This window comes from Lissotriton vulgaris, chromosome 11 (genome assembly GCF_964263255.1).
Source record: "Lissotriton vulgaris chromosome 11, aLisVul1.2, whole genome shotgun sequence".
In the NCBI taxonomy this organism is placed as follows: domain Eukaryota; kingdom Metazoa; phylum Chordata; class Amphibia; order Caudata; family Salamandridae; genus Lissotriton; species Lissotriton vulgaris.
In genome coordinates, this window is record NC_141699.1 from 1,004,920,620 (window position 1) to 1,004,937,029 (window position 16,410).

At 47.8% G+C, this 16,410-nt stretch overlaps 2 protein-coding genes across 7 annotated transcripts in view; one reads left to right on the top strand and one right to left on the bottom strand.

The window, feature by feature from the left end:
- LRRIQ4 (leucine rich repeats and IQ motif containing 4) overlaps positions 1-3,774 on the bottom strand; it is a 90,794-nt gene extending 87,020 nt beyond the window's left edge. The window contains exon 1 of the mRNA XM_086944312.1: positions 3,685-3,774. The gene's annotated coding sequence lies outside the window, so the exon portion shown is untranslated. The remainder of the gene's footprint in view (positions 1-3,684) is intronic.
- Positions 3,721-16,410, top strand: part of LRRC34 (leucine rich repeat containing 34) — a 327,003-nt gene continuing 314,313 nt past the window's right edge. For 4 of the 6 annotated variants that reach the window (XM_086944306.1, XM_086944307.1, XM_086944308.1 and 1 more), the window contains exon 1: positions 3,833-3,917. In XM_086944306.1, the coding sequence (XP_086800432.1) occupies positions 3,841-3,917 (77 nt within the window). In that variant the 5' untranslated portion in view covers positions 3,833-3,840. Of the gene's footprint in view, positions 3,918-16,410 lie in introns of all 6 variants that reach the window. The other 2 variants (XM_086944309.1, XM_086944310.1) reach the window with 1 other exon arrangement.

Genomic DNA, 16,410 nt, shown 5'->3' on the forward strand with positions numbered 1-16,410 from the left:
TTTTGCTTATGTCATTTACATTCCAAATAAAGTGAGGATTCTGCATGTCCCTTGCAAATTATGGATAAGCCAGATCATTGGTTAGGCCTTGGTTTGACTGCAGAACCATTTTAAGGCATGGACAGAGTGGGCATTTGTCCAGCATATCCATCCAAGGGGCCAGGCCACTGCTTACCCTTCACAAGCATGACCAGCGGCCAATTGTATCAGCAGAGTTTGTCAGGGTGGGTGGGCACTGCTTATTCACCACTTGACACTGCCTCTCCTGTTTCTTTCCTCCCTGCTAAGACAAATCCCCAGGTACGCAATACTTTCCAATACTCATGGCGCACCCATCTTGTCTCATATTATAAATTGTCCCACCTTGTTCTTCTCTTCCTTATTTGTCTGGTTCCTAGTAGCAAACCTTTGAATCAGTTGTTGTGGCTCTCCCATCTGACCTCAATTTCATCCTGCTCTTTAACCCTATCCATGCTGATGACGGAACCACTCCGTCATCAGCCACAGTGGCGCTGTGCTGATGACAGAGCGGTTCCGTCATTGCCCGGCCGCCGCGCCTGCGCGGCGCTGATTTCGCACCTGCGCGGCGCGTCCTATTGAGCGGGCGGGCTATGACGGAACCGCTCCGTCATGAACACAGCTCAAACGCGGCTGGTGACGGAGCGGTTCCGTCACCAGCATGCGCCCACCGCGCGACCGCCCCGCCCCCTTAGCACTGCGGCGGAATAGCCGCCGCATTGAAGGGGTTAATTCTATTTGTCTGGTATTGCGGGCCCCTAGTTCTAAGAGAAATGTAGAGTCCCAGACACACACTGTAGGGCTGTGAGACTACAGACAAGTTGTGGGCATCACACATCCTGGCATTAAATGTGAGATTATTACCCACACCATTTGCTCTGACTCATTAATTATTTTTTAGGTTTAATATCAGGTCTCAAAAAGGCTATTTTTAGCACCTACTAGTCCCATCTGAGTAAACTTAGTCTGGAAAGGAACAGATTCTCCTGTTCATTTAGAAAGTGAATGAGCAATAAAGATGCCAATAGATCTTGTTTTTATCTTGACACATATGCTGTTTGTTCAAGGAATGAGGTCAAATGTAAGTTTGTCTTTTAATGAATTGCTTCTTGGAAAATGAGGTTTACTTTCTCACTCTTACTAGAGTTAGAGGTTTGTGCCAAGTGAGCTGTCTAAAGATGTCAGTTATTTTTCTCTAGCACTTAACTTTTAAATAAATAGCCTGTAAATCAATATTACAAACATTTCAAAATATATCAGGAATTGCAAATCATATTTTTTGTAATCAAGAAGTGTGATGCAAACAAAGAGTTAAATAGGAGCAAAACAAACCAGAACACTTGACTTGGTGATGTGTAAATGACGCATATTTGCAGAAACTCTATTTCCAAATATTATTGTTTGCACACTATATATTTTTATCTCTAAAGCTGCATGTGAATGCGAAGGTTTGTGGCCATTTCAATGTAAAATCTGCTGATTGCAATTGACAGTATGCTACCACTTCATGCTTTAGTTACGTATTTATTAAAAATGATAGTTTTTAAACATGATTTGAGAAACACTTCTGCCCCCGCCCTGATGAAAATGCTGTTAATGAACCAAGAGGTAAATCAGGGGTCATGTGTATCCTATATGTAGCTAATTTGTATTGTTTATGAAGAAACAGTTTTTTCTAATTAATCAAACAAGAGTTTTTTGTACAGCAGAAATGCTGAACTCGCACAGTTGGAGGTACGCTCACATGTGATAATGAAGAAAATGGCGACTCAATGAATTAAAATATTTGCTCACTATCACATCATTTAAAACCAGTTTATGGGTCAAGAGCATTACAAATAGGTCGAGTAGATTATTTAAGTCACTAGTCCTGAAGGTCTAGTAACATTTCTATGATTTTTCGAGGCATGGACGTTGCCTGGAGGTTGAGGTGAGCTAGTTGTTTTTGTTCAATTTGTCTAAGCTAGCATACAGTTGTTTACCTTAATGTTTCCCAAACTGTTTGCCATAGGTTTTTAAATGTTTAGAAACATAATCAAAACGTTGCTGTTGCTTTCTGTCCAAGAAAATTTGGGTACATCTGGATAGGGGTTATGTCCTTGACACCGTGCTCAAGGACACTAACTTAAGATTGAACAAGGACATATTAAGCCACCTGAATGTAGCATAAAGAGAGGCACAAAGACCATAGTGAATAAATAGAGCTATGCAGAAAATAGTAAACAAATGTACTGATAACGTAGGGGGTATGGCCTCTCCTTGGATGTGTCCATAAAATTGACCTTTTGTCCTAAGTTTTTGCCCTGAATTTTTACCCTTTGCCCTGATTCTTTTCTAGTTAGAACAGAATTTGCCTTCATGTCAAGTGGTCACCCTACCTGAGCCACTAGCTTGAGACCGCTGCTCTAGATGAACAGGTTCCTCACCTCTATATTCAAAGCCTAGCACTTCTGTATATACTCCTTCCCTCCTCAATGGCAACTGTATATGGTAAGTGTCAACTGTACACTGTCTGTGTAACCAAAACCGAACAGTATGACACTAATCAAATTTAACCTAAGTTTGCCATGTATACCAACTCCATTCTCCAGGGCTGAGAAGGTCTTGAGTTCTATAGTGTGCACAATACAAGAAAATTAACATAAAAGGACTTCCTCCTTCAAAATTTACTGCCCTTCGCATGGAAGCAATAAGAGTTTGTTTACTCACTTATCTTGATCGAGATTCACTGAAAGATTTGTAACAGACGCTCGCCCAGAATCACATTTTGGCATTCTAATAAGGGCACCAACGACGTCAGGTGACAAAGCAACTTAAAACTGACAATCTGTTTGTCACTTTACCGTACCCAAAAGACACTAATGCATGTAAGATGTCATTTCTGTAAATAAGTTATCATTCAAATGCACAAGTTGAAATTCGAGCCACAGCCTGCAACGCTCAGGGTTGCCATAATAACTTACTTACATTGACCTAAGAACTAGGCCCCAACATACAGGTCTGCAGTGCTTACTTTGTAAAATATTAAGTGCCAGGGCTCTGACCAGGAGGCCACTGCAGCTTCCACCACCCATCACCCTTGTCATCGCTGCCAGAACAACTACTAACCATCTCTCTTGCATTTAAATGCAACATTCCAGATTATTCCAGGTCCCCAAAGCTAAAGGAATGGCTAGGTAGGTAGGTGTTAGCAATTTTTTTTATGTATATTGTATTCCTAAAATACAGTTGTTCTGCTCATCTCTAAATTAGATGAGCAGCGCCACCATGTGGGAGACTGTTCTAAGTATGGTGTTGACAATTAGGTGCCAGTGCCAAGCACCGCAAACCAATTAAGTGCTGGTGTTGAGCACTGGCTCAAATTAAGCACCGCAGGTCTGTGACTTGCAATATGTTACAGTCTGAAATCAACTTGACAGAACATACCCCTGAGTCTGATGATCCATGCAGGATCGCAGGGTGGGTCAGAGGTATGGATATATATAAACCCCCCACTAAATGTGTGCCCTACCAAACCGTTCGCCTCACTTCCCCCACCCAGTACACCCCTCCTTCTCGGAACCGCGCCGCATCCTGTTTCTCCTGTCGAGACTGTTTAACGTTCAAAAACGTTTGCGGAGTTTGTTAAATGAAATTACGATTTCGGGAAGACAGGTGTGTACCTACTTCAAGGAGGCCCCACTGCAACCTTTCTGCGTAGTAGGAGCGCACGTGAGGGGCTCGAGCCCGGGGTGCCAGGTCACTGCGCGAGCTCGACGGACGCAACGCACGAGCCGCGTCGTCTCGGTCTCCAGGGCAACCCAACAAGGCGGACGCGCAGAGATGGAGAACTTCCTGCCGCCGGAGCCACCGCGAGTGGACGAAGAAGACGGGGCTGCGGGACCAGACAGCGGCGCCAGGTAACCGAGCCAGCGCGGCCTGCGCCCCAGGGACGCCACGCTCACCGCCGAGACAAAGGTGGACGTTGACAGGCGTAATGTGGCCTAGGGTCTGGGTACAAGAGGCAAGGACAGGGAGTTTAAGAGATTGCACCAAGGGTGGCAACTCTGTCGAATTAGCGCCGAACAGCTGTAAACACGACCGAAAGTATATTTAAAAAAAAAAGCAAATAGCGAAAGGTATTACTTGCATATAAAACAGCATTTCACTTCTAATGTATTGATGTAACAACACCAGGGTTGGATTTGGGCCACAATTCAGCCCAAAAAAGATGCCCTCATTCGCTGATCGCAATCTTTCACAATACACTGCTTAGTTCGGATAATGGAGCTTAATGATAACAAACATTTGCTGTATAAAAAAGTCTTTTAAAGCTTATAGGGCCAGTACTTAAATAGGAAATGAACATTCCAATGAAAAAAATATCCTTTAGAAGCACATAATTATCAAAAATACTACAAACTCACTTTCAATCGTATTTTTTTATCTATACGTTTGCTCTGGATGTTTTCATTAATGATCACTGGGGAACATGATATGGCAGAGACCCAAACAGCCCTTTACACTCATTTTTTATCATATTCGTTTTATTTTTTGCAGTACTTAAGAGAGGCCCTCCAATGTTCAGAGACTGGTGAAAGGTGCATCTGTGTGTTTTGTTTCACTTGCAGCTATCATCACATGTACGTTCTGAGAAAGGGAATGATGCTAATGTGTAAATGCAAAAAGACTCAAAATTAAGTACTTTCATTACAAGCAGTTTATATATCGTATGAACTAGGCCCAGAGGCATTGGAGCGCTTTATGTGAGCACCAGGTAACATTAGAGGGGGCCATATTTATTTTTTAGGTTTATTTAGATTAAATTATTTGCCCAGAATCACAGAATGTTGAACTGACGCTGGGACTTGAACCTGGTTTTCCAGTTTCAAAGTCAACTAAGGCCACAACGTGTCCCTGTTGACTGCAGTAATTGTTATCTGGCAGACAAAGGAGAAGAGCAGAGACTGATTTATCTCAGCTGCTTGCATGAAGTGGAGGAGGACAAAAATAAACATAGGAGCTCTCTCGCTGGCCTTCACAAACCCCCCACCAACCGATGATCCACTCCTCTCCCTTGCCGTAGACCCCAGAAAAGTAAGTGCTAAGGGTTTCCCATCAACAGCTCCTTGCAGACTCTGTCACACCTAGAGGGAGCCGGAGGGAAGGCACACCTCATGCTATGTCAGTCTGAGTGGAGCAGCCCATTGTCAGTCTGCGTCTGACTTTAGCGGTCTGGCCTGATTTCATGTGCCTGGGGTCAGATTCAGTCTATGTTTGTTAAGGCTGTAACAACAGCCTTTCACGCAGTGCACCAGGGGTGGAGCCCTTAGTAGAAAATCTGCCCACCAACTGGCCTCAGCCAGAGGCCCATCGGCCGATGCCAGAGCCCGCCTTGCCAATCTGAGGCTGAGCAACACTGGTACCATGATAAGGGGTTAGGAGGGGCACAGCACAGCACAAGTCCTGAAAAAAGAAGTGGGGGTCTAAAGGCAGTATACAACTGATCTCACTGCTCCTGTTATCTCATGCAGCATGTCAGGAAGCGGCATCACTATCCATGACCTAACAGGAAATGACATCATGTGAGCGGCTGTCTCAGTATATGATAAACACTTGTGTAATTGGACACCTTCCACTGATCCATACAACCCGTATAGTGATTTTAGTGGTCTTAGACAACCTTAGAAAGCTCTGTAAGTGGTAGCTGTAGAGAGCATTCTTCAGGCTTAGTCCAGCGGGAGTGTAAAATAGCTTCTTTTACCAGTATACAATCTTATAGGCATGGATTAAATGAAAAAGAACCACAAAGTGTATTTATAAAAATTTGTATGCATTATAAGACGCTCACTAACACTGTTAGATATCTCAGAGCCAGAGATATAGACACAATACACACAATACTTTGCAATAGAAACAGGTAAGTAGCTCAGAATACAGTGGTCATCGGGGGGAACCATTACATATACTAAGAGTTGTATGAGAACCACGACTCGAGTCAAGACAATACTCAGAGGACGTAGAAGTGCCAGGGACCAAAGGAACCACCCAAGGTGAGTATCTAGGAGCCCCCCGGAGGTCGTGTGCAGTGTGAGAACAAGATCGCAGTCTCCATACAAATCAATGTGTAAGTCGCGGTTGCAATTTTAAAGAAGAAGGACCCTTCCCAGTGGACCCTGAAGAAACCCTGTGGAAGACAGAAGGTTGGAGAGCCACCCCACCTGTGGATACCTTTGAAAACAGTATACCTGCCCCAGGGGAGCCGGGGGCATACGTGTGAAGTGGCGTTGGATACCGCCATAGAACCCAGTGGAGGACGTCAGGAAGATGCCGCTGCTGGAGAACGTGAAAGTGTCCGGTGGAACCCAAAGGTGGATTCAAGATGAGAAGTACCTGAAAGCAGAGGAGACAGTCTATGCCACTTGGAGTGACCAGGAGACATGGAAGACAAATGCCAACCAACGTCAGGTGTTGTAAAGGAGTTGACGGTGCCCTTGGAGCGGCAGCTGTGAGGACCAAGCGATGCTGTGGGAAACCAGGAGCCGTTCACAAGCTGTCCCACGCCGGATGTCGAGAGTTGAGGGGTTGGTGTCCGGCGGGAGCCCCAACAAGCCTTGGCAACTGCAACCAACGTGGAAGTAGAAGAAGGTGCAGTGTCGGGACCAGCAAGGTCCAGGAGACTCACCACAAGCAGGGGAGTCAGTGCATGCCCCGAGCAATCAGGGGAGCCCAAAAGAATTCAAAGTGACCCTCAAGAGGACCCACAGGCCGGAGGCACTGGAGTCGCAGAGGACATCGAGCAGCTCACCAAAGATGCAGGCTCACTGTGCAATTGATGCGGGGAGGACAAAGATCTTGGTTGCTGGAGATGCTTGAGGTTGGGGCTACCTGGAGCTCAAAGATCTTGGTGGAAGGAAGCCAGCAAACCTGTGCAACTGCAAGTCGACGTAGTGCACAGGGGTTAGGTTCCTGCAGCTCGATGAGGGATAATGGCCTAAAACTTGGTGAGAGGACAGTGCAGGCCTCAAGGAATGTGAAGAACCACCACCTGTGTTGCGGAGTCTGTAGGAGCCCAGGATCAGCTGACCGGTGATCTTAGTTGCGGTGCCTACAAATGCAGGGAAGGGACTACTTCGCTTCAAGGGAGATTCCTTCAGGTGTCTGGGATGTTCACAGGCCCTGGATGGTTTCCTGTATGGAGCACAGGCACAGATGTTGCATCAGACCAGCAGGGCGAAGAGATCAGAAGCAGCAGGAGTCTTCCGGGTTGCAGCCTTAATGCCCAGAGCGAAGTCCAGAGTGCCAAGACGGTCGGAGTTGAAGTGGTGTCTGAGTTGTATTGTGTCCCACAATGAATCTAGGAATCCACTCATAGGTAACCCTAAGGAAAGGGTTGGGACGATACAGGGGTCCCTCCCTAAGGAGGGGCTGGACAAAGGGGGAGGATACTCCCCTGTCCTTTGTCCTGTTTCGCCCCAGAGTGGTAGCCAACTGCTCTCTGAACTGGTTTAAACTGGACTATGCATGGAGGGCACCAAATGTGCCCTGCACATTGACTGTGTGGCTGTGGCAAGTGCTCCCACCCAGCCCCAATACACTAAACCCTGTCTGGGAGGTGGTCACACCTCCCTGTGACAGGATGCCTATTGTTCTGCCTTCCCCTGGAGGGCAGAATCGTGTCTCTGGCCGGCAGCAGCCATGTTGTGCTGTCCGGGTTTAGAAGACTGGTACAGGAGCACCGGGGAAGTAACGGAGGGCCTTTACAACAGGGTTCGTTACAGCCAGTTTCAAGGTGATCGCGTAATGATGCAGTGCCCCTCTATATGTTATATGGCTGTCTCACAACCCGGGAGAATAGACTCCTAAGGCTGTAGGGTTGTCCTGCTCATGCATGTCACCCTCACAATTAGAACCGAGCACCCTGCCCTCAGGATTGAAACGGCCTGCTGTAGTGGTGACTTTTAGGTTTTAAGTGCAGTGAACCTGGTTACAGTGAAACCTATATCTTTTGTAAGTGGTGCTAGCACCAGCTTCCACAGGCTGCAATGGCAGGCCTATAGTAATAGTTTGAATGGTCTCCCATAGGTGGCATAATACATGCTGCCGCCTATGGGGGACCTCTGGGGTACCTATGCCTTGTGTACCTTAGTACCATATACGAGGGACTGATAAGGGTACCCCAGTAGCCAATCTGGGATGTACCTAAGTACTTACCATATCAATTTAGGGGAGAAAGCAGAGGGACTGGGGTCCTGATTAGCAGGCTCCCAGTCGGACTTGCCAAAAACAGCATTACATGAAGCAAAAAGTAGGGGTAACCATAGAAGCAGATCCTACTTTCCTACACAACCCCCCTCCAAATGTAAGGAGATGAGAATAACCTTGCCCTGTTGAGCCTTCATTTTCTAAGTGGAAATATCTGGAAAGTCAATCTGCATTGGCATGGTTACTCCCAGGTCTATGTTCCACTGTATAGTTCATCCCCTGTAGGGAAATGGACCACCTAAAAAGTTTGGGATTTTCCCCCTTTTATCTGTTTAAGCCATAAGAGAGGCTTGTGGTATGTCTTAACAATAAAATGAGTGCCAAACAGGTGTGGCCTCAACATGTTTAGAACCCAGACAACAGAAGAAACTTCCCTCTCAATGGCGTACCAACATTTCTCCCTGGGGGTCAACCATCTGCTGATAAAAGCTACTGGTTGATAAGGACCCTTTGCATTAAGTTGTGATAACACAGCCCCTACCCCCATCTTAGATGCATCTGTCTTGGCAATGAAAGTTTTGGAGTAGTCAGGACTTTGCAGGATGGGAGCAGTGCACACGGTCTGCTGTAGGTCAGCAAAGGCCTTTTGACAGCTTACTGTCCACTGAACTTTCATGGGCATTCTTTTTGATGTCAGATCATTCATGGGAGTCACAATGGACCCGTATCCCTTCACAAATCTTCAATAGTACCCAGTCAGACCCAAGAAAGCTCTGATCTGAGTCTGGTAGTGGGTGCAACGGAGTCCACAATGGTCTGGATTTTGTTCTCCAGTGGTTGAACCTGACCTCCAACTACCGGGTGGCCCAACTCATAACCTTGCTCTGCCCTATCTGGCACTTGGTGGCCTTGATAGTGAGGCCTGCCTTTTGCAGAGCCTCCAGAACATTTCTGAGGTGGACCAGGTGATCTTCCCAGGAGGAGCTAAAGAAAGCTAGATCATCTAGATATGCTGCACTATAGGCTTCCAGAACTGTTAAGACTTTATTCACCAGCCTCTGAAATGTGTCAGGTGCATTCTTCAGACCAAAGGGCATCACAATAAATTGATAATGCCCACTAGAGGTTGAGAATATGTGTTTGGCTTGGCATCTTCAGCTAGTCTGATTTACCAGTGGCCAGCTGTCAGGTCAAAAGTACTCAGAAATGGTTTTGAAAACATAGTAGACAAATCAAGATGCGATCAGTGGCCACGTAGCCCAGACAGTGGGCACCCGAGGGCGTAACTCAAGCAGGCCGGGCGGCTGGTTAGTCGCCACCTGGTGGAAGACATTGTGACACGGCTGCACCGTGTATCGTGAAGCCAGTGGTGGCGCCCCACAACAGACATTGCTAAGCAATCGTGGTGCCCGGTAATTGCCGTGGAACACATCCCACCACCGCCAACCAGCGGTAAGCCTATACCTAACCCAGTAGTGACCAAGCTGACGCAAGGGGGAGACTATACAGTTGTCAATGCAGGGGGGGAGGTGAGCTCTAAGCGGTATGTGAGCAGGCCGGCGGGACTACTTTCCTAGGCAGGAGGTGGTGAGGCCACTGGGTCCTCAACCGAGTCCCCCCCCCCCTGAGAGTTGCGTGACCGGCATACTCCCTGTCGGCTCCGCTATGTCTGGGAGCAAGGGAGGCGGCGCCTTGCACCAACCCAAACTGGACAAGTTTGCATGGCTCAAGACCAATGAGGGAACAACTGCTCAACCCAAGACTGTGCAGGAAGCATAACGCACGCCTACGGAACAGATTTCTCCCACCTTACAAGACCTATTAGTGCGGTGCGCACATCACTTGAATCCCGCATTGACGCAGTGTCTACAGAAATCTCCCTTATCCATGCCCATCTCAGGAAAATTGGCGCTCGAGGGAAAGAAGTGGAGGAGGTGACCCAAGGACTTGCTACCAACACTAAGGCCCTCGGAAAACATGTCCAAGAACTCAAAGCTACCAGTAAGGCCCTTGCGGACCAACTACATGACTATGAAGGCAGGGCCAGAAGGAATAACTTGGAGTGCCCAAGAGAGCCGAAGGTCATGCCGTCGATTGGTTTGTGGAGGACTTAATCACTCAGCGATTGCAGCCCAAAAATCTCTCTATATATTTCTCCATCTAAAGGGCGCACTAGGTACCGATGGGTAAAACCCAAACCGGGGCAACCACCTAGGCCAATATTGGCACAAGTTTTTAATTTCTGTGACAGGGATGTGATCCTGCAAACTGCACGTTGTGCCCCTCCCCTCAAAATGGACAAAAGCACCATCACTTTTTTCCCAGACTTCACTGTGAAGGTACAAAGACAGCAAAGAAGTTTTATCCAAGTTAAGAAAGCCCTGTGAGACAAAGCTCTGACTTATGCAATGCTGTTCCCTGCAAAACTTAAGGTGGAGTCTGAGAGTAAGACGTGGTTCTTCCCAGAACTGGAGGCTGCCTAGGAGTGGCTGGACGGATGGCGGCAGGTGGGAGGCCTGAACAATCCAGACAGGCGCAAGAGACGAACAGGAAAGGAACGGAACCGGACCGCGTCTGGCCAAGAAGCGAGGGACCAAACTGAAGCATAACAATCTGGGGTGGCCGGGCTACCCTATCATAAATGACTGTGGGTAGAAGGTCCCCTTGGAGACCCATTGCAATGTGACCACTCGCAACATCTAAGGACATCGAGGCTTATCTCATACCAGCGAGTGAAATATGGGTCCTGGCGGAGCTGGCAAAACAGTATGTCGGCGAAAGTATGACGGGGCAACTGACCTGCAGCATTGATGGCTGAGCATATATGCAGCAAACTCACAAGTTCAGACTTCTGGCTATATAGCTAAGGGGTACTACAGGGATTAGTGGTACGCAGCCAAGGTCCACGTCTCCCCTGAATCTGGGCAGGGAGTGCGACAGACGCTTTACAATGTTGGGGTGGTGGGTAGTTCAAAGTCCGTCTTGCAGGAAGGCAGGTTAGGGGGGCAGGTTACAAGTTGTGGGAGGTTTATTCCTGTTTAGTCACATCACAAGTGCTGATAACTTGTCACAGAGCGCATTTGATACTGCCTTTGGCCCCTTCCAACAGGAGTACATATACAGCGGCTCACAAAAATCGTAATTACCATACATACAGAAGACAGATCCGCCCAAAGAAGCCCTCCTTGACATTGGGGCCCTACTTCCACTAGACAAACAGCAGCAGCGTCTGCCGATGAAGTCGTAAGAGCTGAGTTTGCACTTAACCTACTTTCTTGGAACGTCAACAGGTTGTGGGACAAACTTAAAAGGGGGTGGTACTACAGTATATCAAAAGACAAGCATCTGATGTCGTCTTGCTGCAAGAAACTCATCTTGTTGGGAAAACTTGTAAGGCGCTTAACAGATGGGGGTATAAGCTAGTAGTCCACTCCGGCTTCACTACCGGGTCCAGAGGGGTTGGGATACTAATGGCAGAAAAACCTTCCGTTCATGGTGACGCACACATGCACTGATGAGTATCCCTGGCTGTGTCGGGTACCTGGGAAGACAGGTGCATGAATATCCTTTTGGCATAATACCTCTGGCACTGCACAATGTGGCCTTGTCAGACATCAGCAAGATGATACCTGATTTGCCAGAGGGCGACCTAGTAATAGGAGGAGACCTCAATATGACGCTGTGCGACCAGGTAGACAGATACCCACCCAGTGACATACCATGACCAAAAACCACTATGGTCGACTTTCTGGCAGCAATGGGCTTGACAGATGTATGGCACGCGGCACACCCACACGCACAACAATATCTTTTACTCTGCGGCACATATAAGCAGCTCCCGAATCGACCACATTCTTACACTGGCAGATAACGCACACTATTTTGCTCACGTCAAGCACTTAGCAAGAGGCATTTCAGACCATGCCCCCATATCGGCGTGAGATGTGGTTAAGGCTGCCCCCACTCATAGAACGATCACAATCAATCCATTTAGCCTCAAAATCCCACACATCAAAGCTACCCTTGTAAAAGAAACTGAAAATAACTTCTTGGAGAATGTAGGATTGGTCCAGTCATCACAAGTTATCTGGGAGGCCTACAAGGCAGTGATAAAGGTGCGGGCCCTCTCCCTAGCTGTGGGACACAGGAAGGAGAAAGACAAAAAAGCAGTAGGACTAGAATGTGACATTTCAACCAGGAAACAGGCATTCGTGGGTACCCAGGATGAGACGTAGGGTCACATACTGGAACTTGAGAAAAAAGAATAGAGAGAGTTAGCCACGGAATCCGCCAGAGTAAAACACCGCTCTCCACTACATAGCATATGTGAACAGGGAGATCGTGCTAGTAAATTGCTAGCATGGCTGGATTGGCGAGATAGAGCTGAGCGATGGATCAGAGGTGTACGTGGGCAGAAGGGGACATGGACGAGGAAGCCGCAACTCATAGCAGAGGGATTCACTGAATATTATTCACAACTTTACTTCCCCATAGCCACTGCTACAATAGAGGAATCAAGGGAACTAATAGCTGACATACATATCCCAACACTGACCCCGGAAGACCAGCAATCACTGGATGCTGATCTTACAACCGAAGAAATCTTAACTTCCATACTTAGCATACAAGTGGGAAAAGCCATGGGGCTAAATGGCTTCCCAATAGAACTCCTCAAAATGACGGCCACTAAGGTGGCACCCCACATTCTCAATATGTACCTCAAGAGTAAAAAAAGGGATTATTGCCTGGAGACCAAAGAGTGGCATCCATAGTAGTGATCAACAGGACAGGGAAACTAGCAGAGGAATTCACCACGTACCTCCTAATGACCTTACTCAACGTAGAAGTTAAAATTCTCACAAAAATATTAGCTATGAGGCTCCTCCCTGTAGTGACGAAACTTGTCCACCCGGATCAGTCCGGATTCATGCCAGGCCAAAACACTGCACTGAATTTACGCTGACTAAACGGAGTGCTCAATAGGAAAGATACCATCAAAGAGAACATGGCCATACTGTCCTTAGATGCCCATATGGCTTTTGACACATATATGTTCGCTGTCCTGGAGCGGATGGGCCTAGGGAAGGCCTATGTCAAGTGGATCCGACTCCTATATGCTGAACCACTCGTGCAGGTGGTGCTGAATGGGCACACTTCAGAGACCTTTACTTTGCGCTGTGGGCCAAGGCAGGGCTGCCTTCTGTCCCCCATTTTATTCACCCTTATCCTCGAGCCTCTGGCGAGCAGGATATGTGGGGACCCCTTGATACGTGGGTTAAAGTGGGCAAGCAAATGGGAGGATAGAATCTCGCTCTACGCAGACAAAATCTTGTTGTACGTGGCGTCCCCTCGTACCTCCATTGGCAGGATATTCCAGATCTGTTCTAGCTTTGGAAGGTACTCGGGGTATACTATTAATTGGTCCAAATCAGTAATTATTTTACTCCATGGGCCTGCGCCGGTCCCACCGGCAGATTGCGAAGCTACTATATCGACGGACTGGTTTAGTTATCTGGGTATATTTGTAACAACCGACCCAAATCTCTTCTACGAACAAAATCTAGGCCCTCTGACTCAGCTGCAGTGCGATGTTTGCCACTGACACGCGCTGCCTCTGTCCCTTCTGGGACGAGCAGCACTATACAAAATCATGGCTCTGCCCCGTTTTCTATACGCACTGCAAAACGCCCCATACAGTGTACCTGAAACATATTTCAAAGCAATAGAGGGGAAGTAAGAACACTACTTTGGGATGGGAAGACCCCACTTATTGCAGCCCCTATGTTGGTCCGTGGATGGTATGATGGGGGGATCGCCTGGCCTATTAATGGGCAGCGCACCTCTCAATTATAAATGAATGGATATGCGGCGCGCAACAAGAGCCGGCGTGCCGAATGGACAAGTGGCTGATGAGCAGTGGGGGGTATAGAGAGGCACTATATACAAAACCTCATACGCAGCAACTCACCGGCCTAACGGCCATCACGGTCGCCCTACGGCATACTACCACAAAAAAACTAGGATGGCACTGTTGGACTCGGGGAGACCGGTCCACCTAGGGTAGCCTGGCTCAAGTGGTAAGGACTATTCTCAGAGACATTTGTGTTGTGATTGCATCGCACTCTCCACAGCAACCCAGCGCACGTCCACTAAAAATGACACCACACCAGATTAGAAAAATATGGAATGCTTTTTAAAAATTCCTCAAGTTATCCTATTTCATCAGACATGATTTGTTTAAATACATTAAGCACTTCCGCATTTGATTACCTGCATCAATAAGAGTACGACATTACATTTAGTACCAGCACCGGATTTTCTAGGGGAGAATGAACTCAGTAATTCACTTAGTGGCAGTACTTTTTGTGATTCAAACAAACCTTAGCAGGAAGAAACACTCTACATCACTTTAAAGAAGCAAGATTGCACATTACCACCGCCTGGAGACCATTTATGAATCTCTTTTCTAGTAACATTAGATTACGCGAGGACACAGCAGTAGTCCGTATAATTCACCCCTGGTAAAATAAGAACAGGCATCAATTTTCAACAGTAACATGCAATTGAACTGGTCATATGAATTGTTCTGGCTTTGGTTTAACTTTAGAGGCGAGCCAGCAGTAGTTCTAGGACTGGCAGTTCTCTAGTCCCCGTAGGGTAGTCTTGTCAGTTCAGGCTCCCTTGGCCTACATGGCAGTTTTAACTAAAGTTCCAGAGATCAGACCGTCCACTAGGCCCTGAATCGTTTTCTCCAGATTAATGTCCCGCACCAGCCCCCAGATCCCTGCTTACTTGTGGTCGTGGGGCTTTTAGTCTCCGTTCCAGCCGTTTCACACTCTGGAACTTAATTAATCTACTCCGTCGGTTCTTTGATGCAGCGTCTACTACCTCGCAGGCAAAACCGTTTCACACTATGGGCCTGCGCGGGAAGAGGACGCTGTGGTGACTGGGTGCAGCTGACATCGATTTGACCCGACCACCCACCGAAGCAATCACATTGACTTCCCGGATAGCTGCACTCCACTGGGCCTGCGCAGGGAAGAGGTGGCTGTGTTGCCGCGCCGCCCTCTCCTCAGGGCAGCCGTCAGGTTCTTCTCCGGACCTGCATGAAGGAAGAGACACTTCACTGCCGTTCCGCCCCCTCTGCGCGTCCCCCGGGTCTTCTACTGGGCCTGCCCCGGAGTCAGATGCCTCCGTGCTTACTTCCGCCTCCTTACCAATTCCCCTCAGTGATCGGCAAAAGCACCGGGCCGCCTCTAGACCCGATGCCGTGAATCAGTTGAGAGAGGGGGGGGGGGGAACGCTTCCGATGCCGCGCTTCCTGACACAGGTAAGAGGGGTCAGGTCAGGGCAGGAGTGAGTTCGCAAAGGGACCGGGGGGAAGGTGTCGGATTCTCACCGTCTCCCCCTGGGTTTGCCAATGTCCTCAGACAGCTCTTCCTCCCGATGGGGCAATTAAGCAGTTCTTTCCGCTCAACGCGAACCTCAGCAGCCTCCTGAAACCACCCAGTGAAAGGGTCAGATCCTCCTATTCCATGAGGACACTCGGCCAGGGTTTAACAGGAGCAAATTTGGGTAGGGCCAGATCTATGGTTAGAAGGGGGGATGACAGCAATAATGAAGCAACCCTCTAGAAAAGGCAACCCTCTGTGTCCTAAGCCCCTGACGCCACAGCCTGAACTCCCACCAACTCCTTGCTGAACAAAATGGCTGCCCAGGCTCTGACCTTATATACCCTAGGTCCGGTTCACCAGAAGGGGCCAGAAGGTTCTAGATTCCTCTACACTAAGCTATGGGCCAAGCTCTGAGGTAAAATCTTAACAGTTTACAGGCCACCATTTTGTGAGGGTACCAACTCTTTCTCCATTTTATAAGAGCACCTGCACCCTACTTTCAATAGGTGCTCGAAAGGCGCCCAGTGTCCTAGGGTCAACACCAGAAAAACAAAACAAAAAATGTAGTGGACATCCGAAAAAATACAGAGGAAAAAAGGGGATAAAATAAATAATAATTAGGAGGGACCACCCAAAGGGCTGACAGGTCTAACAGGCAGAATAAATTTACACAAAAAACGCCTCTATGGCATACAGAAACACTGGGCAAATTAATTAGATGCCAAGGGTTTGATAAATGAGACCCCATTGGAATATCACAAGTGGGTGACCTGGTTTAAAAAGGGAAAATACTTATGTTTGATGACCTACAAAA